This window comes from Lemur catta, chromosome 1 (genome assembly GCF_020740605.2).
Source record: "Lemur catta isolate mLemCat1 chromosome 1, mLemCat1.pri, whole genome shotgun sequence".
In the NCBI taxonomy this organism is placed as follows: Eukaryota; Metazoa; Chordata; class Mammalia; order Primates; family Lemuridae; genus Lemur; species Lemur catta.
The window spans coordinates 77,860,145-77,883,341 of NC_059128.1; the positions used below are offsets into that span (position 1 = coordinate 77,860,145).

Below are 23,197 nucleotides of genomic sequence, written 5' to 3' on the forward strand. Positions count from 1 at the left end.
GCAGTTACCAGCTGGTCCCGCCTGCGCGACGCAGGCGCCGAGCAGCCAATCGGCGGCTGCCACACAGCAGCCGAGCCGGCTCGGGGGGTTGGGACCTGCGGCTGCAGGTCCGCCTGGGCCAGACGCGCGAGCGCGGGCGGCGGGTGCGTGGTTGCCGTCCCTACTTCCGCAGTCCCCGCCGAACCCCGACCCTCCCGGCCGCCCCCGCCTCACTTCGCCGCCATGCGCCTCCGCCGCCTAGCGCTGTTCCCGGGCGTGGCGCTGCTTCTCGCTGCGGCCCGCCTCGCAGATGCCTCGGACGTGCTGGAACTCACGGACGACAACTTCGAGAGTCGCGTCTCCGACACGGGTTCTGCGGGCCTCATGCTCGTCGAGTTCTTTGCCCCCTGGTGAGGCCACTCTGCCGGGAAGAGGGAGGGAGGACCAGGCTGGGCCGGGGGCGAGGGCGCGGGGAACGGTTGGGCCTACGCAGCACCGGCGCTCTCCACCATTCCTGCGGGCCCCGGCTGCCGCCGGCACATTTCCCTCCCCCGGGAAGCCGGAGGTGCCTCGCCGAGAGCGGAGAAGTCAGTGCTGATCGGCTGGGAGCGACATCCGAGAAGGAAAACGCGAAGGGTCCTCTTACGCAGGGCCACATCCTTAACCTCGGTGCTCCTGCGGCACTTCCTATTTGCAGAGGGTTTAACCACCCCCTTCACCCCCTCCCCCTTCGATATGTATCTTTACAGTTTCTGGGTTAGTCAGCATAAATGTTCTCCAGTCTACAGGCCAGGCATCCCCAAAGTCTTAGAGTGGAAGCGAACGTTTCACCAAGTGCAGAAATCTTGGATCCCCAGGGTATTTATTTCCTGTCTTCTTGCCCCACAGCCATTGCTTTCTAGCCAAGGTCACTCAGTGGCTGCAGAATGGTCCTAAGTGCTTTTTTGAGGCAGGCAATTATTTGTCCATCGCATGGCGTGCAATTTCTGCATTAAGCAGATCACTTATTTCTCGGTACCGGCAGAAGACCTGTCAAAATGAAAGAGTAGGTGAACAAGAATAATTCCATTAGAATCTGTCCAAATTGTCAGTTTTCAGTTTTAATTAGGATTTCTGAAAAAAATTACAAAGACTCCACAATGAGAAAGTAACCAGTGTTGGAGAAATAGTCCATTTAAGGGTGGCTTAATTGAACAAGGGGGTAAATTCCTTAGGATAGAACTAACTTGAAATAAAAAACTGTCTTGGGGGAAAGGGAGAGCAAATAGGATTTCTGCCCCAGTCAACCTGTTTTTTTTTTTTTTGTTTTTTCTTTCTCTAAACCTCCAAATCATAACCATAGAAAACTGATTATCTTAACCTTGGGTAGCTCAATATACCCATGCTAATTACAGTACTTAATTGTCCCTCTCCTGGCACAATGACCCTTAGTTAAAAAGTATCAGTAAAAAAAAAAAGTTAGTGTGTAACTTTTACTTGCTTCAAACTCAGGTCTTCACTCTTCAGGCTCAGCTGACCTGTTGAGGGTTACTCTAAAAGTGTTGTAGTGAAGACCATCTGAATCAGAAGGATGTGCAATTTAAAGTAGGAATTGCTGGAGAATTGTGGGCCATTAGACTGTTAGTTTAAAGCTGAATTTTTTGTTTCAATTGAAGGCATTCTTTCATACTTTAAAGTGTTGCACGTGCTTCCCTAAAACTACGAATCCCATCATGCACTAAACTGTCCCAAGAATTGGGCGGATCTCTGCTGTGGTGTCTACTTTTAATTGGTTTAAAAGAGAAGGTCATCCACAATGCCGGCAAGAAAGATCAGTTTCCTGTGTGAGCAATTCTGAGTCAAGGAAGTCTGTTGATAGTGTCTTTATTTCTTCACAATTAACTATAGTATTTTTATTATTAACACTTAAGCTGGAAATTTTTTCTGACTGCTATATATCTTTTTAAAGATCAGGAATACTATCTCAAAAGGTAGATGGGAACAGTTAAAGAATCTTTGTTAAAGACTAAAATGGCCCTATTTTGCTGCTTTTCTTTTCTTTTTTCTTTGTTACCCCACAGATCATTCATTAAGGGAAAAATGGCCCTATTTTGAGCAAGTTCTTTTTCTCGTTTCAGGTTTTTTTCCACTTTCATTTTACAAATGAAACTGAAAGCTTTCTTTGCAGTTGATCTTGTAGACTAATATTTCCATTATGGAACTAATCATCTGTATAGGAAGAGAGTATCTGAATTTCTCTGGGGAAATAAATAGCACTATTTAAATATTTGATAGTTTCTGAAAATTTATTGATTAGTGTTAATTATAAGTCCTCAACATTGACTTACGTTGTAGATGTGTGTGCTACCCTCTAGGACAGTGGTACTAAATAATGATATATGTGCGTTTCCTTTACTTGAAATCCCCCTCTACCCTCCAATTGATCTTTTCAGCATAAAGATTTAGCTCAAAAGCTAACTTTTTCCTTCCCTGGACAACTAACTGGTTGATCCTTCCTCTGTATTGGTACCCAATAATACTATCTGTCACCCTGCCAGACTGGTGCTCCTATGGGGAAAGGACTGTATCAATTTTTCTATCAGAGGCTAAAGAAGCATTTGGCCCATGACAGGCATATGAGGTAATGATTTTGGGGTGAATATATATTGAAAGTCATTAACTGCTAGGTGCCATCACTGAGGGTAGATGGGACTGTTTATGTTTTAATGTTTTCTAGGAGTGGGTGAAATAAGTAATGGTTGATCTTGATGAATCTGTATAACTAATCCTTATTTCCCTTAAACCCCACCCGAGTTCCATTCCTGCTGTGTTTAAAGAGGCAGTCTCCAGCCTCATTGGAACTCTCTGTGCATGTGATGAGCTTAAAGATATTGCCGGCTGGGTGTGGTTGCTCATGCCTATAATCCTAGCACTTTGGAAGGCTAAGGCAGGAGGATCACTTGAGGCCAGGAGTTTGAGACCAGCTTGAGCAAGAGCGCGACCCTGTCTATTCTTCTACAAGAAATAGACACAAGCCTGCAGTCCCAGCTACTCAGGAGGCTAAGGCAGTAGGATCGCTTGAGCCCAGCAGTTTGAGGTTGCAGTGAGCTATAATGATGCCACTGCGCTCTAGCCAGGGTGACAGAGTGAGATTCTGTCTCAAAAAAAAGGGGGGGGATATTGCCAAAGTTTAGGGCAATGGTTTTCAGTCCCAGCCTTGCAGCTTACTAACACACCTGATTCCTTCCCAGATTCCTGGAGATTTTCATTCAATAAGCCATGCATACTGTTTTGTTTTAATTCCCTGTGGATATTTTTTATGCACTTATAGTTGACACACACTGGCCTTACTTAATAACTATTTCATACAGTTTTTTTCTCTTCAAATGTTTGAAGATAGTTGAGGTGAAACTATTGACTCATAAATCTGTTTTGCTTCCACCTTGACCAGGAGTTTGAAACCATGTTGGGCAACATAATGAGACCTTGTCTCAAAAAATAAAATAAATCCTTATTATGGTCTGGGCATGATGGCTCACACCTGTAATCGTAGCACTTTGGGAGGCCGAGGCGGGAGGATTGCTAGAGGTCAGGAGTCTCGCAAGAGTAAGACCCCTGTCTCTACAAAAAATCGAAAAAATTGGCTGGATGTGGTGGCAGGCACCTATATAGTCCCAGCTACTAGGGAGGCTGAGGCAGGAGGATTGCTTGAGTTTGAGATTGCAGTGAGCTATGATGACACCACTGCACTCTAGCCCAGGTGACAGAGCAAGACTCTGTCTAAAAAAATAAATAAAATAACCCTTATTGTGTACCCCAGATAAATTTATTTCTCAGATAAATTGGTTATTTTATTATATTAAATCAATTGTAATTTGCATATTTTGGTTGCAACCCAGGTATACCTATGTCAATGTTTAAATTTTTATGCAAAATTAAAGGAATACAGAAGATACAGCGAATAATACCTTGTTTCCAATAGGAGCCTTTTTTCTTTTCTTTTCTTTTTTTTTTTTTTTTGTGGGTTTTTGTTTGTTTGTTTTTAGATGAGGTCTCGCTCTGTTGCCCAGGCTGGAGTGCAGTGGCAGCATCATAGCTCAATGCAACCTCAAGCAGCTGGGCTCAAGGGATCCTCCTGTCTCAGCCTCCCAAGTAGCTAGGACTACAGATGTGCACTACCATAGCTAGCTAATTTTTCTATTTTTTGTAGAGGCACGGTCTCACTATGTTGCTTAGGCTGAGGAACTATTATTTTATGTCTCACTAAGAAAAAAATGCCACCATTGAAACTATGATTACAAGATACATCTCAATTTCAGAAAAATATGCATGTGTGAAATACAGTATAAGGAATGCCATTTATTCACCACTCAGTCAAAAACAAAGCCAGCACGGTTGAAACCCCTTTGTACCTCTTGGGTATCTTATTCACTCCCCAATTTTTTTTTTGTTTGTTTGTTTTGTTTTGAGACAAAGTCTTGCTCTGTGGCCCAGGCTAGAGTACAGTGGCAGCGTCACTCCTGGCCTCAAGCAATTCTCCCGCCTCCGCCTCCCAAAGTGATGAGATTGTGGACATGTAACAGTGTGCCCAGACTGTCCTCCCTCATTCTGAATTTAGTGTTTATCATTTGGTTCTTTTATATTTATAGTAAATAGGTATGTGACCTTGCAACATGTAGTATTGTAGTCTTTTTTTCAATATCACTGTTCCTTCATTAAGCTTTCTAATAATATAAGTCCTTTGTTTTAAACAAGTTTTAGGGGTAAAATATTTCCATGTTACTTATCCATCCATCATTTAATAAATTGAGGCTGTTGGCTGTGAAATGTTTCTTTTTTATTTCTTTCTGTTTTTGCTGTCTGTTGGGTGGTTACAGAACTACTCACTTTCTCAAAGTGATCCCTCTGCAACCATTGGCTTTTGAAGAGATGATGTACAGCTGGTGGTAGCTGTACACTGATAAGGAAGAATATATTTCGTGTCCCCCTCCCCCCACATTGTATATACAATGTACCTGTGAGACTGTTAGGACTTTCTGGGTAGAGGAGCAGGTGCTTCTGTTGGCCCTCAGGGAAAAGTATTCTAGTTTACATGTTTTCATCAGTTTTCATGGCCAGTTGAACTGTGTAGCTGTAAAAATCAGGCTTACCATCTTAAATATGTCATTCTAATGCTGTGTTAAAACTCAGTTGATGGCTGGGCATAGTGGCTCACGCCTGTAATCCTAGCACTCTGGGAGGCCGGGACGGGAGGATCGCTTGAGCTCAGGAGTTTGATACCAGCCTAAGAAAGAGCGAGACCTATCTCTACTAAAAATAGAAAAAAATAAGCCTGGCAACTAAAATAGAAACAAAAAATTAGCCGGGCGTGGTGGCTTGTGCCTGTAGCCCTAGCTACTCGGGAGGCTGAGGCAGGAGGATCTCTTGAGCCCAGGAGTTTGAGGTTGCTGTGAGCTAGGCTGATGCCACGGCACTCTAGCCTGGGCAACAAAGTGAGACTCTGTCTCAAAAAAAAAAAAATAATAATTGAGAACGAAAAAGCCTCTAATGAGTTGGGAAGTACTTATTTATATCAAATGACTGCCTCCTTACACTAATCCCTCAAACTGGGTTTTTAGTCATAGAGACTCATATTGAAGAAATGGAGAAAAAGCACTTGATGTGCTTGATCACAACTCGATGTTGATCCTTTTTTTTTTTTTGAGACAGAGTCTCACTCTGTTGCCCAGGCTAGAGTGCCGTGGCATCAGCCTAGCTCACAGCAAACTCAAACTCCTGGGCTCAAGCGATCCTCCTGCCTCAGCCTCCCGAGTAGTTGGGGCTACAGGTATGAGCCACCACGCCTGGCTAATTTTTTCTGTATATATTTTTAGTTGGCCAGATAATTTCTTTCTGTTTTTAGTAGAGACAGGTCTTGCTCTTTCTCAGGCTGGTCTCGAACTCCTGGCCTTGAGCGATCCTCCCACCTTGGCCTCCCAGAGTGCTAGGATTATAGGCATGAGCCACCGTGCCCGGCCTCGATGTTGATTCTTAAAGAGTTAATAGCATACTTGGGACATTACAAAATTTCAGTCACTATATATTTTAAGAACCACAGTGCTGGAAAAGTACCTTCCTTTGGGAGAACTCTACCAGAAATGGGATTATTGATATCTTGTTCTTCATTTAGCCTAATTAGTCAAAAGGGCACGAACCCTTTCCCTCTTTAATATGAAGTCTACTCACTACAACTTTCAGGACTTCTTATTAAGACACTAGATGCTGCTCTGGGCTGAGCTAGAGCTGTAGAGTCAACCTTCGGCTTGAGATAAGACCTTTACTTTCTGAAAACTCTGGTTTACCTCAGCAATAATGGATGTTATTCAGGTGATATTTTTGCTTTTGCAATCATCTGCTAGCTCAAAAGTAGTAGTATTATATATACATATAATATATTAGAAAGTCTTCCTTGTGAGACAAAATTAAGAAGTTTGTAGGATTAAACTGAAAATTTGGTTTTTATATATATACATACAGGTGTGGACACTGCAAGAGGCTTGCCCCTGAGTATGAAGCTGCAGCTACCAGATTAAAAGGAATAGTCCCATTAGCAAAGGTAAATGCAGGTGGATTCTTCATTTAAAGGAAATGAGGTATTTTTAGGTGTAGCTTATAAAATTAACATTCATTTTCTCTACTGTTCCAGTGCTAAGAAGAGTGAATACTAGTTTCTGAGAAAATATACAACTGACTGTTGTATTAATTATAGTTTCAAAAGATTAAAAATAGACTAAGGAAATTACTGGCATAAGAAGTAAAATATATGGTAAATAAGAATTAAGAGGCAAATATGGAAAGTAAAAGTACAGTTGTAAAGGTTAGAGGAAAATTATCATTGAGTAAATCAGTTCCTTAAACTGCCATATGATAATCACAATAATGGGAATAGGAAAATGATATGAGGATGTTGACAAGTATGTAATCAAACTGGTCAGCTGCAAACTTGATATTTGTTTTTACAATTAAAGTAATGCTTCCAGAATATTGCCATCATTCTGTATAGTAAATTCCAGATCTAGTCTAAAAGTCTAGTCAGATAAATAGTTCATACATATATAAGGCTATTTTTGGAAACTACTTTTAATCCTTATGTCAGACAGCTTGCCATTGGAAACAAAAAGTTCGATCATGATTTAATTTTTGCCTCTTATGACTGTAGCCTGTGTGATTATAGACACATAAATTTTCTGGACCTCAGTTTACCCATCTTAGAGCATAAAGATCATACCTCAGATTCTTGTAAAGATTAAATGAGTTAATGTATGCAAAGTGCTTGGTTTGGAGTACATGGCTAAATAGACGGAAATTGTTTTCCCTCTTCCTGACAGGTTTCACTAGATCAGTTATGCTGTGGGTTAGTCTGGATTCAAACTAGCTCAGGGACCATGTACAAATAATGGTACCTTTGCTAATAACTCTAGATGATTTGCAAAATCAAATTATACCCCACCCCACCTAAGAGGATATGTACACCCATCCAAGAGGCTATGTATACCCATCCATATATCCCCTTGATGATAGTTGTTATCAAAGTAAGCCACTGTTAATAATTAAAGTGATTTATCCCTCACATGTTCCAAGGCAGAAAAAAGGTAGAGACCACTACTTTAGATAATAGAGACTCCAAGGGCAGAATTTAAATAGTAACTTTTGTATTTTGTATGAGGCCTGGGAATCTCAATTTACAGAATGCCTTTGGCAGTTCTGCTGTAGTTAGGCAAGCACCAGTTTGCCCTTAAGATCTAATGTTCTGTAGCAAGTATGCCAATTGCTTGATCCTCTCATGATTTGACCAATCCTAATATTTTGGGAATGTAGGAAGAACCTGCGGCAGATATTTGAATAACAAAGTAGTTTTTGTTTCAATCTTTAGGTTGATTGTACTGCCAACACAAACACTTGTAATAAGTATGGAGTCAGTGGATATCCAACCCTGAAGATATTTAGAGATGGTGAAGAAGCAGGTGCTTATGATGGGCCTAGGACTGCTGGTAAGGATCCTGGATTTATACTTTTCAGTCTTAAATATTCCTCATCTAAGAGATTAGTTGGTGCGGTTAACAAGGGACCTCTCTAAATGAACAGATTACATGAGTAATGTAGAAAATACTTGAACTTGAGTTACAAGGTCAGGTAGGCATTTTTTCATTTGACAAATATTTATTGAGTTCCTACTCTGTGCTGGATAGTCTAGATATACTAGGTGCTTGGCATTTATTGATAAAATAGACAAGGTCCCTACTGTTGTGGAGCTTACATTCTGGGGGACAAGAGAAAGAAAGCAACAAACAAGTTTTAAAAATACATGTGTGCCAGGTACGGTGGCACAAACCTGTAGTCCCAGATACTCAGGAGGCTGTGGCAGGAGGATCCCTTGAGATGAGGAGTTCAAGGCCAGCCCAGGCAACATAGTGAGATCCTTCGTGTGTGTGTGTGTGTGTGTCTGTGTGTGTGTCTGTGTGTGTGTGTATGTGTAACCACCTTACACACATTAGGAATACTACTATAAAAAAACAGAAAATAATAAGTGTTGGGAAGGATGTGGAGATTGGATGGAACCTTTGTGTGTACTATTGTTTGGAGTGTAAAATGGTGCAGCTGCAATGAAAATCATTATAGTGATTCCTCAAAAAAATTAAAAATAGAATTACCATATGACCCAGCAATACCACTTCTGGGTATACAATAAGTCCTTGTTTAACGTTGTCGATAGGTTCTTGGAAACTGCAACTTTAAGTGAAACCAAAGTACAGCAGGTCTTCGAATCATGTCCTTCCTTCAAATGTTGACAAGATTGTTACACATCCTTTCCATTTAAGGTCAAGTTGCAGTTTCCAAGAATCTATCAGCAACACTGAGGACATATTGTATACTTAAAATAGTCATACACCTACATTCATAGTGGCATTATTCATGTAGCCAAAAGGTAGAAGTGAGCCAGATGTCCATCAGTGGATGAATGGTAAACAAAATGTGCTACATACATACAATGAAGTATTATTCAGCCTTAAGGAAGGAAATTCTGGCACATGGCTACAACATGGATGAACCTTAAAGACATCATGTTAAGTGAAATAAGCCAATCACAAAAAGCAAATACTGTATGATTCCATTTACCTGAGGTAGCAAGAATGGTTAAATTTGTAGAGACAGAAGGCTGGGGCCTGGGAGCAGGGGAAATGGGGAGTTGTTTTATGGGTAGAGTTTCAGTTTTGCAAGATGAAAACAGTTTGGGGGATAGGTTGTACAACAGTATACAGAACTATATGCTTATACAGAGTTGAGATATGTATATTTTAACAATTAAATAGTCAAAAATATATATGGATAAGATAAATTCAGTTATGATAAGAGTGTTAAAGGAAGACAATAAAGCAGATGATGTAACACTGATTGAGGGTGTGAGAACCACGTAATCATGATGGTCAAGGAAGTAACCTTTGAGCAAACACCTGAAAGATAGGGAAGAGCCAGCCATGAGACGATCTTGGCCAGAGCTGTCTGGGCAGAGGGAAATTGGGTGGCAAAAAGTCCTTAATGTGTAACTGAGCTTGGTGTGTTCAAGGAATGAAAAGACCAAATGGCTAGAATATTATTAGCAAGTATGAGGTAAAGTTTGAGAGGTAAATGTGGCCTGGATCCTGCAGGGCCCATAACTGATGAGGAAAAAATATTCTCAAAGGATCAAAGACATTTGTATCTTGGGCCTATCAAATAATCAGGCATATTTTTTACCTTTTAATGATGGAAAGCCAAGAGGAAAGAATCGAATTTGGGGATTTTAGGAGATGTGGAATTTTTTTTCAGTATGTATGTTGTTACTCATACACAGCTCTGCATGTCATAACCCCTGCCTAACTCTAATGCCATCTCAAGACTGTTTGACCTTAGGCCTTTTCCCCTGGCTGTATTCACAGCCTAAATGATCTTTGTTTGCAGGACTTGCTCCTTTGTGTCATCCAGATCGTGGCTTAAATTTCACCTCAGAGAGTCCTTCCCAGGCCACTAAATCTAAGGTAGCCACCCAGTCATTTTATTATCACATCGTCCTCTTAATTCTCTGCATATAGCTGGGTGCGATGGTGTGTACCTGTAGCCCCAGCTGCTTAGGAGGCTGAGGCAGGAGGATCAGCCCAGGAGTTTAGGTTGCAGTGAGCTGTGATGATGCCACTGTACTCTAGCCTAGGTGACAGAGTGAGACCCTGTCTCAAAAAAAAAAAATCCTCTGCTTAGCACTGGCTATGATCTGATTTTTTATATTATTTATTTGTAGATTTGCTACATTGTAAGCTCCCAAAGAACAAAGACCTTGTTTAGTTTATTTATTGCTCTATCACCAGCACCGACTCTCCACATACAGTAGATATTCAATAACTTTTTGTTGAATGCATGAATAAGTATTTTGGCCCAAGTGAGGCCATTTAGCCAACACTCAAAGTTTGTTATTTCTAATGAGCACAGAAAGAAAAATCACTTTTCATCATAGTCCTGAGTTAATGTTCTTTATCATTTATATTATGATACAGTAATAGCAATCACCTTGAAGACTAAACAATTCATATCCAGTTTCAACTAATGTATTGATAAAACCCCTCCTCTGGGAACAGTTGAGGAGAATATTTAAAAGAAAAAAGATTGGGACAGTGGCTCACACCTGTAATCCCAGCACTTTGGGAGGCCAAGGTAGAAGGATTGCTTGAATCAGGAGTTGGAGACCAGCCTTGGCAACATAACAAGACCTCACCTCTACAAAAAGAAAAGAAAAGAAAATTTAGCCAACCATGATGGCATGTGCTCATAGTTGCAGCTACTAGAAAGGCTGAGGCAGGAGGATTGCTTGAGCCCAGGTGTTTGAGGTTGCAGTGAGCTATGATAAGGCCACTGCAGTCTACCTTGGGCAACAGAGCAAGACCCTATCTCAAAAAAATAAAGAAAAGAAAAAAATCCATAAATAGAAGAAGAAAAAAATTACCTCAGACATGCAAAATAGGCTTAATCATGTTGAAAGAGCTGGAACTGTACTCTCTTAGTTAGCAAATCATTACAGTGCATAGGAAAAGAAAAGGGTGGAAGAGGTAGAATATCATGGAAGAGTAGTACTGCCTCTGGCCTGTAAGCATTTTGAGCCCGTGAATGGTGTCAGTAAACCCTAGGACAAAATGGAACAACCATCTGTCAACTAGGCTTAAGGGATAAAAAGATTTTTTATATGTGGTTATTTAAACTTTTTAAAACTTCTTAAATTTTTAATTTAATTACTTTTATTTTTTAGAGACAGGGTCTCACTCTGTTGCCTAGGCTGGAGTACAGTGATCTGATCATAGCGCACTGTAACCTCAAATTCCTGGGCTCAAGTGATCCTCCTGCCTCAGCCTCCTGAGTAGCTGGGACTATAGGCATGTGCCACCAAACCTAGCTAATTTTTTGTTTTTGTAGAGATGAGATCTTGCTGTGTTGTCCAGATTGGTCTTGAACTTCTGGCCTCAAGCGATCCTCCCACCTGGGCCTCTCAAAGTGCTGGGATTACAGGCGTAAGCCACCATGGCCTGGCCCCATTTAAACTTTTTTTTACTTAACTAGCTCATTGTACCTCAGTAGGAAAGTATGGTTTTGGCTAGATCCTACAAATGATGTGATTTGACAGAGAGGGAGAGGGAGAGAGATATACACAAACTAGCCAAGTGATTGCATTTTTTGCTTTAAAAATGTAAGGCTAAAGGTAACTCTTTGTGCTGCTTGAGAATAGGAGTTTGTCTATTGATTTAACTTATTTGCAAGATGGATGTTTATTGAACTTTCTATGTGGTAGGCACTATTAGAGCTAGGCATCTATCAGTGAGCAAAACAAAAAATCCCTACCATTTGGAATTTACTTGATAGTGGAGAGAGAAAGATGTAAAAATAATAGTTAAATCTCTTTGGAGGGCAGTTTAACGATTATGAGTGTATATACCCTCTGACCCCATGAATCCACTTCTAGGAATTTAGCCTATAGATACACTCTGTCATGTGCAAAATGACATTGATACAAGGTTTATTGCAGAATCATTTGTAACAGTAATATTGGAAACAAATGTCCATCAATTGTGGCTGATGAAATTATAGTATATCCATATAATAAAACGGTATGCAACTATAATTAAAGGTTGAGACAGCTCTTTATGTATATTGATAAAAATTACCTCTAAACTGTGGTAAATGACAAAAATAAAATACAAAACAGCATATGTAAATGCTGTCATTTTGAAGTTAAAAGAAAAATATAATGTATATGTAATTGCCAGTTTATGCATAAAATGTCTAGAACGATATACAAGAAACTGAAATCTCACAAGGAAGAAACTGGGTAACTAGGGACAGAGTAGGAAGAAAGCTTTGATGTATCCTTTTGTACCTTTTGAATTTCGAATCATGTGAATAGTTACCTTTTCAAAAATTATAAATAAGTAATTGTGTTGCTATAACTTTCATCTTGACTTCTAAGATGGAATTGTCAGCCACCTGAAGAAGCAGGCAGGACCAGCTTCAGTTCCTCTCAGGACTGAGGAAGAATTTAAGAAATTCATTGGTGATAAAGATGCCTCTGTGGTGGGTAAGTAGCAAATATTTAATTATGCCATAATATCATCAACTTGGTTTCAAAAACCCTCTATGTCTCGGAAAACCACAAAGTTAAAACAATTTAGGAAACCTTGGGGCAATTGAAAAGATAACTATAAAATTAGGTCAGCATAATTGGGAAAAAAGGTATTTTGGTATTTTATTGGAGCGGGTTTATGTTCTTATAGGTGTAAATATTTAATTTCCGTTAAAGGACTAGAATGGGATTATCTTTGGCTTTTTCTAACACTTTTTAAACCTTTGATATTTAACTCATAGGGCAGTTATGACTGAAAATAAGGTCTTAAGGCAGGAGGATACAAGTAAATAATAAACTTCTGTGTCTGCTATTTTCACAGTAATTGGGTAATTTAAAATTTAAGGTCAGATTGCTAGGATTTTTACAGCAGTCTTTGCTTTCTTAGGTGTTGCAGTATGTATTTCATTTTATCCTTAAAATGAGCCAATTATACACTTTCTGTATGTTAGGTGTTCTTTGTTTTTTAAATGTGGTATATGATAAACTTGACTAAAAATAAATTTAATCATGTAGTTATGTTTGTGCTTCTCTTAACCTCCTAATTCCTATAATAAAACTGATTTTCTGGCAGCAGATGGTTTATCGTTTAAATTTGACTAAAAACCACTTCTTATCATCTGGATCTTAATGTTTCTATGTATTTTACAAGGAATTGACTGCACGCAGGCATCTATTACTTTCCTAGACTTGTAGTTCTAAAGACAAGTAAGACATAAAAAGACTGATTTACAGTTTATTTTGACATATTGTCTTAATTTAAGCCTTCTGACATATGAAATAGTCCTTGAAACTCTAAGCAATTAAGCAATTTGCCCAAATTTATTCAATTACATAAAAGTAGAACTAAGACTTGAACACTAACAAATACTCTCCTTTGGCTCTCAAATATTTCTGTAAGGGGTAGAGGAAGAATCCTTATCCTAAATATTGTGCCAAATATCCGAGATAGTCATGGTAAAGCAGACCCAGTCCTCCTACCTATCTCACTTTGCTAATCCGTAATAGAATGAAGGCTTTGAAAAATAGAATTTTAGAGTTTTGAATATCCATCAGCATTTATTGCTTCTTCTTTTGTTTAACATTTTCTATGTAGGTTTTTTCAAGGATTTATTCAGTGACGCTCACTCTGAGTTCTTAAAAGCAGCCAGCAACTTGAGGGATAATTACCGATTTGCACACACCGATGTTCAGTCCCTGGTGAACGAGTATGATGATAATGGAGAGTAAGTGACTGTGTTGAATGCCCTTGTAAATCTCTGGACCAAGTGCTATTGTGTGAACTTTGTTATGCCTAATTTTTCCAAAAGGTTTTTTGAGTGCTTGCAACGTATTAAGCTAAGTGCTGGAAATTATTGCTACCTTTGAGGGGTATCTAGTAGGAGGAGACAGTGTATAAATGAATATATGTTGTTATGATAGAAGGATTTATAGGGTGTGTTGGAAGTACAAAGGAGGGCATGATTTTTTTTTCTTCCTTTAGAGTGTAGAGTAGTGTTAGAAAAAGTTTTATAGAGAAGGTGACTTGAAAGATGAGTTTTTTCGAGGGAGGTTATGGCAGTTGAGATTAAAATTATTCCAGATAGAGCAGCAGGAGTGAGATATATTATTATCCCCATTTTATAGAGGAGAAAACACACAAACAAGTTAAGAAAATTGCCTAGCTTTGCACAGCTAGTAAATAGCGGAACTAGGATTTGAACCTGGAAAGTTTGGCTGCAGAGTTGGTAGGCTTGACCATTAGGCTACCCTAGATTGAGAGACATAAGGTATATAAATGGATTTGGAGCCACTTGTGGCTCATTAGGAAGCATATCACCTGTTAACCTTCGATTTGTTAATGGTGGCTACTGCTTACACTTGCCATCTAAACTGGTCTGCCAGTCTCTAATCAGAAATCTTATTGAAAAGACCTTATGTGAAGGATGTCTTAAGACCTTCATGTGTACACCACAGCCATATCATCATTAAAGATCACATTGGGAACTGCCTGATTTCTGTTTTTGAGACTAACAGCTCTGAAATTGGTAACTGTGCTTTTTAAAAAAGAATTTTATCCCTATTCACATTTTTGCTTGCCCAACATGTTTGTATTAGATTCTTGTTTGCCATGTAGTATCCCTGTGTTCTGTGAAAATGCCTGTGTTTTAATTAACATAAATTTAGTTAATGGTTAATAGTGGGAAGAATGAGAAGGGGATATAAGGACTTAAAGATGTTAAAACGTAGCCAAAAACAAGTGATGAAGTTTGTGTGGGTGTGTGTAGTGCAGGGGGCAAGGGGGCGGGGGAGTAGTGAATGAGGGAGAAGCTAGAGGCAAGATATTGTTAGAATAGTGATGTTTTGTGGGAAAGCTGGTACTAGATATAAAGCTGTGACTCAGAACCAAACCTGATGTACAGTTTTAGCTGAACAAAAGACTGGAAATTAAAGAAGAAATTTGCCTCCTCAAGTGTTCAGTGGATTCAGAAAAACTTGGCTTAGGTGAGAGGCAAAGAAGTACCAAGAAGACAAAATTCTGTAAACTTGATTTTACTTGGCTTCTCTATCTTAGGGTTAGAGAACTCTACAACAAAGGAAATTCTAATGAACTTAAGCTAAGTATTATCTATAATTGTATATCTACCTATAATATTTTTTAACTAGAAGGAATCTTAAAAGTGTTTTCTGTAATGAAGTACTTTTCTTACTATGTGAGAGAGGTGAATTTTCAAGAATGATAGGGCAAGATACCTGCCAATAAAAGCAAGCCCTATTTTATTGTACATATTGGGAGTTGGGAATAAATTGGATTAAATTGATACCATGGTCCAAGGTCTTTGAAATTAGTGGTGGAGCTAAGATTAGAACCAAGATCTCTTAACTTTCCAATCCAGGATTTCTTAAACCCCTGTACCCAGTTATTGCACCCAAGAGGTGGTTAGCATCTTAGTTTTGACAAAAAGATCATGTTGCTGAGTCTATGGTACCAGAAAAGAGTCCTTTTTCCTTTTTTTTTTTTGAGACAGAGTCTTGCTCTGTTGCCCGGGCTAGAGTGTCATGGTGTGAGCCGAGTTCACCGCAATCTCAAACTCCTGGGCTCAAGCGATCCTCCTGCTTCAGCCTCCCTAGTAGCTGGGACTATAGGTGTGTACCACCATGCCTGGCTAATTTTTTCTATTTTTAGTTGCCCAGCTAATTTTTCTATTTTTAGTAGAGATGGGGTCTTGCTCAGGCTGTGAACTCCTGAGCTCAAGCAATCCTCCCAGCTTGGCCTTCCAGAGTGCTAGGATTACAGGCATGAGCCACCATGCCCAGCCCAGAAGAGAGTCCTTACTGTGCTTAGCTGGTGATAGTAAAAGTGGCAGCAAAAGTAGGTAGTGAGAGCTTTAAATAAAAATGGGAAACAGTTCCTCTGCTATTTAGCTACTAAGATTTTTTTTTTTAAGGGGTATCACCTTATTTCGTCCTTCACATCTCATTAACAAGTTTGAGGACAAGACTGTGGCATATGCAGAAGAGAAAATGACCAGTGGCAAGATTAAAAAGTTTATCCAGGAAAACATGTGAGTACCTTTTTATACCTTGTCTAGGATTTCTTTGCTTCATTTTAGTTTGTTTACCTCTGTTACTAAGCAGAGCCATGTTTTGGTTTAAATAGCATATTTGGGGGTTATAACAATAATAGTTTAAGTTTATATTGAAGCCTAACTTAAGGGATTATAACAACAATAGCTTAAGTTTATATAAAAGCAGGAGTGTGTGGGCCCTAGAACTCCTATTTTGGCTCTGTAAGTTACATTACTCAATTTTTGTCCTAAATGTTGAAAATCTCTTTCCTTATGTGCTATCAGTTACTTTGTATGTATAATTCCATAATATAACTATGACCCTACCAAAGTTGATAATGGATTATTTCATTTCAGTTTTGGTATCTGCCCTCACATGACAGAAGACAATAAAGATTTGATACAGGGCAAGGACCTACTAATTGCTTACTATGATGTAGACTATGAAAAGAATGCTAAAGGTTCCAACTACTGGAGAAACAGGTAATAAGAATTGTTTTTCCTTTGTAAACACATTTACCTAATTTATAAACAGTACCTTTTAACTATCCTGTTACCATGTGTGATGTAAGAGCAGAAAAGAATGGGAGCTTTTGGCTCCCCAAAACCACATTTGAAGCTGTAAGTTCAAATAACAAACTGTTTTCAAAAATCTTTTGGGCATGGCTTTCATAAGTATTTCTTTGTTTTGTGATACATTGTCTCCAAACCTTCCAGTAAAAGGTACAAATTTGATGTAAAAAACATTGTGCCTACCTACGTGCATATTTAGACTCTCAGTGCATTTTATCCTTATAAATTTTCTTTTCAGATCAGTCATTATGCCTACAATAGATTTTACAGTTATATAATATAGCAAGATTCAGTGGGAATGGATTGTTTGATTGGGTATCACAAATTTGGCAGTGAAATTCATAAGACATTGAAGTATACCATAATCCTATGTCGGTGCCCAAAAACAGACTTCAGACTGATTCCACAAGGCTTCAGGAACGGTAGAACTTAGTCTTTGCTTTCTAGCCACTTGCCTCCTAGTTTCAAAAGTGTTTTACCACCCAGGTATAGTCTTGGCACAAATACCTCTTATTTCCCACAGAATAATGATGGTGGCAAAGAAATTCCTGGATGCTGGACACAAACTCAGCTTTGCTGTAGCTAGCCGCAAGACCTTTAGCCATGAACTTTCTGATTTTGGCTTGGAAGGCACTGCTGGAGAGATTCCTGTTGTTGCTATCAAAACTGCTAAAGGAGAGAAGTTTGTCATGCAGGAGGAGTTCTCGTGAGTTCTAGTTAACATGAGTTTGGGATTTGATTCTGCAAGGAAATTATTAAAGCCTTTTATACAGAGAATTTATAAAGAACAATAATTTTGGAATATGAAGATAGTTCTTCTAGTCAAGACCTATGACTGTCTTTTTTTCTCAATTGACTTAATTATAGGCACTTTAAGGATCATGATTCTGAAAATTAACCAAAGGATGGCAGCTTATAATTCTTACAATTCCATTGTGCCATTAGAAGTAGTAATAGAATCCATGCTGCTGCTTTTTGAGATTGAAAAGGGGGAAAACACATTTCTGGATATTGTATATGTTCATGTGAAGTCAGGATTTCACATTAATGGAAAACTAACTGCCTGTTTGTCTTCCCACCCTTGATTGTTGTTTTTAAACAATGTATGAAAGAATTTAAGGCAAGTACTTCCTTTTTACATTTGAAATAGTGTTTAAGAATTTAAAATCTTTACTTTTCATCTTGGTGACTTTTAATTATTTTTGTTCTATTTTATCAGATTTTAACATGAGGCAAGATGAGGTTACCACTTGAGGCTAATGGGGCATGTATAGGTGTTTGTATGTTTTCATGTTCTAATTTCGAGGAAATTTTTTCACTCAAAATTGTTTCCGTTAATGAGATAGTAAACTGAGGGTTACTAGCAATGGGAAAGGAACATTTTGTGGTCAGTGATCGATTAGATGACTATGGGATTGTATTGGAGCTGACCGAATAAAGTTGTTCTTTCAGTCGTTAAAAAAAAGATAGTAATAGAGAAGATTGAACAGCCTCTTTGAGATTGATGTAATTTCAGATCAAACCAAACTAGCCCTCTCCCATCCCAACAGAATGTCTTAAGACCCCAGATACAATTTTTACCTTCACCTTTTGAGACTTTGGGAGATTAAGACAAGAGAAAATCTTCCTTGTGAGCCAATCAGTAAAACAAGACACTGTAAATACACACTTATTCTCTAGGGTGACAAGATAAGACCTGGTTCTTACACAAAAGTGAATCTCCAGAAGACCAGTGCTTCTTCCTTCTCTGAACTTCCTAATTCACAAAGAACACACTAGAAATAGAAGGAGGTGGTTTGTCTCTTATTCAATCAGTACTACATATTGAGAGATAAGAGCCCTTTTTTTACCCTTGAAATTGAAACTAAAATACGCAGAAGCTGTTCAGAGAAATTGCTTTTAATCCTTGCAGTCATAGGAGTAAATTAACAAGTCTAACCCTTGTTTTTCCAATTGTAGGCGTGATGGCAAGGCTCTTGAGAGGTTCCTGCAGGATTACTTTGATGGCAACCTGAAGAGATACCTGAAATCTGAGCCTATCCCAGAGAGCAATGATGGACCTGTAAAGGTGAGGTGCTCATAGCCTCACCAGGCTATAAGCAGTTGCCTCCTCATTTCTTTATCCCAAAAATGCTGAATATAAATGAAGACCTTGTTCACCATCTTTTTTTCTGTCCTCACCTCCATGAGTCATAAAGTAAGCATTGGCAGAGCTCATAATGCTTGGTAGGAACAGAAGAACAAAACCTTCACAGAATTTTCTGATGGAATTTATATTAGGGCTATGTTACTGTCTGGGATAGAACAAGCTAACCCATAAGAATAGTTTTGTTGCTCTGAAATTTTTCATTAGAGACAGGGTCCTTGCTATGTAGCCCAGGCTGATTTTGAACTTCTGGGCTCAAGCAGTCCTCCTGCCTCAGCCTCCTGAGTGATTGGGATTACAGACATGTGCCACTGCACCCATCTGGCTTGAAATTATTTTAAGAAAAGGTTAGGTGGCACTTATCCATCCTATAACTTCTTTTTTTTTTTTGAGACAGAGTCTCACTTTGTTGCCTGGGCTAGAGTGAGTGCCGTGGCATCAGCCTAGCTCACAGCAACCTCAAACTCCTGGGCTTAAGCGATCCTACTGCCTCAGCCTCCCGAGTAGCTGGGACTACAGGCATGCGCCACCACGCCCGGCTAATTTTTTCTATATATATTTTTAGTTGTCCAGATAATTTTTATTTCTATTTTTAGTAGAGACGGGGTCTCGCTCACGCTGGTCTTGAACTCCTGACCTCGAGCGATCCACCCGCCTCGGCCTCCCAGAGGACTGGGATTACAGGTGTGAGCCACCGCGCCCGGCCCTATAACTTCTTGAACTTAGTATATAGTCTGTAAATGTGATTTGGGTTTCCATGACTTATTTCAGTGGTAACACATCAAATTTGAGAGAGATTGGGTCCAGAAACAAATGTAGCTTATGAATTTATTCTTTTTGTCACCTTACCAACCAGAGAATCTTCTGTGTTTTCCAGGTAGTGGTAGCAGAGAATTTTGATGAAATAGTGAATAATGAAAATAAAGATGTGCTGATTGAATTTTATGCCCCTTGGTGTGGTCACTGTAAGAATCTGGAGCCCAAGTATAAAGAACTGGGAGAGAAGGTAAGTCTGAACCCTATTCTGAAGATAAAATTTGAACAGGGCTGGAAAGTTTATGTACATATTCACCACGGGCTAATGGTTAACCTAATTAGTTCCTATGTGATTTTTTTTTCCAACTACTGACACTTCCTTTTGACTGCCCCCTAGTGTCTCTAACCTGTGCAGTGTATCAGATACCCACTTTAACATTCCATTCCTCAGACTCAATCTAGATTATAGTTAAAAAGATCTAGAAACTTCTGAATTTTGGCAATGGTTTATGAATCCATATGTTCCTTCTTTTTAAAACACTTGGCTTAGCTCTTATGATATCTTATTCAGGCCAGGTAAATTTAAAGGTGGCTCTATGTAAAGTCTTACTATGTAGGAGCCAAGAAAGAAAAGGGAAGCTTATAGAACATTAGGTACTATAATGCAAGCTACTCTTCCCATCTGAGCAATAATTTATCCAGGTGTATAAAGAATGAAATTGTGTTAAGTCCTGAATTTACTAAGTGTCTGTCACTCAGTCACGGAAAACTTGAAATTTAAAGATCTAACTTTTATTAATAGCTCAGCAAAGACCCAAATATTGTCATAGCCAAGATGGATGCCACAGCCAATGATGTGCCTTCTCCATATGAAGTCAGAGGGTAAGTAGATTAGAAATCAACAAAAGCATCTAGGCAATTGGTATGAAAAAGGCTTGTAAACCACCAGGAAACCATTCCTTTACTGGACATGGTTTTGGTGGGGGAGGGTGTCATATTCCACTTGAGAACAGAACCACTGATTGCTTTTTGGCTTAGAGTTCTGCAGTGTGAGCCCACATGACTGCAAGAAATTTTGTGAGCTCTCATTCTTGAGTGTTTTGTTGTGGGGAGTGTTGTGACAGGGTCTTATTCTGTTGCCCAGGTTGGAGTGCAGAGGCACCATTGTAGCTCACTGTAACCTTGAACTGCTGGGCTCAAGCCATCCTCCTGCCCCAGTCTCCCAAGTAGCTGGGACTACAGACGTGTGCCACCACACCAGGCTAATTTTTTTTTTTGAGACAGAGTCTCACTTTGTTGCCCAGGCTAGAGTGAGTGCCGTGGTGTCAGCCTAGCTCACAGCAACCTCAAACTCCTGGGCTTAAGCGATCCTACTGCCTCAACCTCCCGAGTAGCTGGGACTACAGGCATGCGCCACCACGCCTGGCTAATTTTTTCTATATATATTTTTAGTTGTCCAGATAATTTTTATTTCTATTTTTAGTAGAGACGGGGTCTTGCTCAGGCTGGTCTGGAACTCCTGACCTCGAGCGATCCACCCGCCTTGGCCTCCCAGAGGGCTAGGATTACAGGCATGAGCCACCGCGCCCGGCCCAGGCTAATTTTTTTATTTTTTGTAGAGCTAGGGTCTCGCCAGCATGCTCAGGCTGGTATTGAACTCCTGACCTCAAGCAATCCTCCTGCTTCAGCCTCCCAAAATGCTGGGATTACCAAGTGTGAGCCACTGCACCTGGCCCATATTCTTGAGTTTTGATAGGATGTAATTTAGCCACTGATGGAGAATAGTATTTGGTCAGATTGGAAACCATGAAGAGAAGTTATTCTCAGAAACAGTTATTCAGGAAGCATATGTCAAGAGTTACTCTGGAACCTGAAATTAGTAAACTTTTTTTTTTTTTCCACCTTTCTCCAGTTTTCCTACCATCTACTTCTCTCCAGCCAACAAGAAGTTAAATCCAAAGAAATATGAAGTAAGTGCATTGTCCTTTCCCCCGACAAGTATACACACAGACATAAACACACACATACACATGCTTGTACATATCCAGTTCTTTAACTGGGTTACTTTAACCAGAAACTGTTTTAGCTCTGATGGTCAATATATGTAGTTGCTAATGTGCTTTTACAGACTGAAAAGACTTCCAGTTGGGGAGGAGGGCACAAATTAGGGTTTTTTAAAAAGTTCAATTTTCAGAGTAATCTTTCTGTTTTCAGGGTGGCCGTGAATTGAGTGATTTTATTAGCTACCTGCAGCGAGAAGCTACAAACCCACCTATAATTCAAGAAGAAAAACCCAAGAAGAAGAAGAAGAAGGCACAGGAGGATCTCTAAAGCAGCAGCCAAACATCCTACTTTGTAAAAAGGACTCTTCCACCAGAGATGGGAAAACCATTGGGGAGGACTGGGACCCATATGGGATTATTACCTCTCGGCGCTGAGAGGACAAAATGGATGTAATCTGAATCCTGTTAAATTTTTCTCTAAACTGTTTCTTAGCTGCACTGTTTATGGAAATACCAGAGCCAGTTTATGTTTGTGGTTTTGGGAAAAATTATTTGTGTTGGGGGAAATGTGGTGGGGGTGGGGGGAATTGAGTTGGGGGGTTATTTTCTAATTTTTTTTGTACATTTGGAACAGTGACAATAAATGAGCCCCCTTTAAACTGTCTTTTTTCCATGGGATAAAGGACCAAAGGTTCTCTAGACTATCACTATCCAGTAGAACTTTCTACAGTGATGGAAATGTCCTACAATCTGTACTGTCCAATTCTTGTATCTATTGAGCATCTGAAATGTGAGTAAAGTCTACAGCCATACTACCTACAACGTGCCAAATTGGGTCTGAAATGTGGCTAAGAACTACATTTTTAATTTTCATTAATTCAAATAGCCACATAGTGGCTAGCGTATTGGTCACTGCAGCTATAGACTGACCAACTGGATCCATAGTTATCACCTCAATATACTTTCCAAATTTCTCATCTCTTTATCTTGTTGCCTGTTTATTACCCAGGCCCTAGCTTTGTGAGGGGCCTTTCTTAGAAGGCTGTTTCTGGCCCTGCCCATGCCCTAAGGATGGGTTGCTGTTTATCCTTGCCACCTAGCTAAGCTTATTGGATGTTTATACCTCCCAAGGACTGTCCTCTGCCCAGAAATGCCCTGCCATTGGTGTGGCATCAGGTTGGGGTTCTCTCCAAGTTGTTTTAGGAATTGCTGGCACTGTTGGGTACAGCTTTCCCCCAAAGCCTAGGGTGTGGCCCACTAACCTCCCTCTCCAGTAGAACTGGGAAAGACAGTATCATTCCTGCTTGGGAGTGAAGCATCTACTTTCTTCTGTAACAGTGAGGAGCAAAAAGGATAGGACTGAATTGATCTTTTGTTCAAATCAATTGAACCATTTCCTCCTTTGTAGGTAAATCCAAATCCTGTACAGTTATAGTTTTCAGTCACTGGATGATTCCAGATAGGAGCCCTAATTGTAGGTGATCCTACAAACCCCTACGTTCAGAAAAGAACTTTCTTCCTATTATAATCTCTAGTT

At 39.6% G+C, this 23,197-nt stretch overlaps 1 protein-coding gene across 1 annotated transcript; it reads left to right on the forward strand.

The window, feature by feature from the left end:
• Position 1: 1 nt before the first annotated feature.
• Positions 2–22,639, forward strand: PDIA3 (protein disulfide isomerase family A member 3). Its single transcript, XM_045540272.1, has 13 exons — positions 2–389; positions 6,475–6,553; positions 7,871–7,988; positions 12,482–12,589; positions 13,731–13,860; positions 16,063–16,179; positions 16,540–16,665; positions 17,279–17,461; positions 18,715–18,823; positions 19,779–19,907; positions 20,460–20,539; positions 21,570–21,627; positions 21,872–22,639. Exons 1-13 carry the CDS (start codon positions 223–225, stop codon positions 21,986–21,988), a joined length of 1,521 nt encoding a protein of 506 aa, XP_045396228.1. The 5' UTR covers positions 2–222; the 3' UTR covers positions 21,989–22,639.
• Positions 22,640–23,197: the final 558 nt, after the last annotated feature.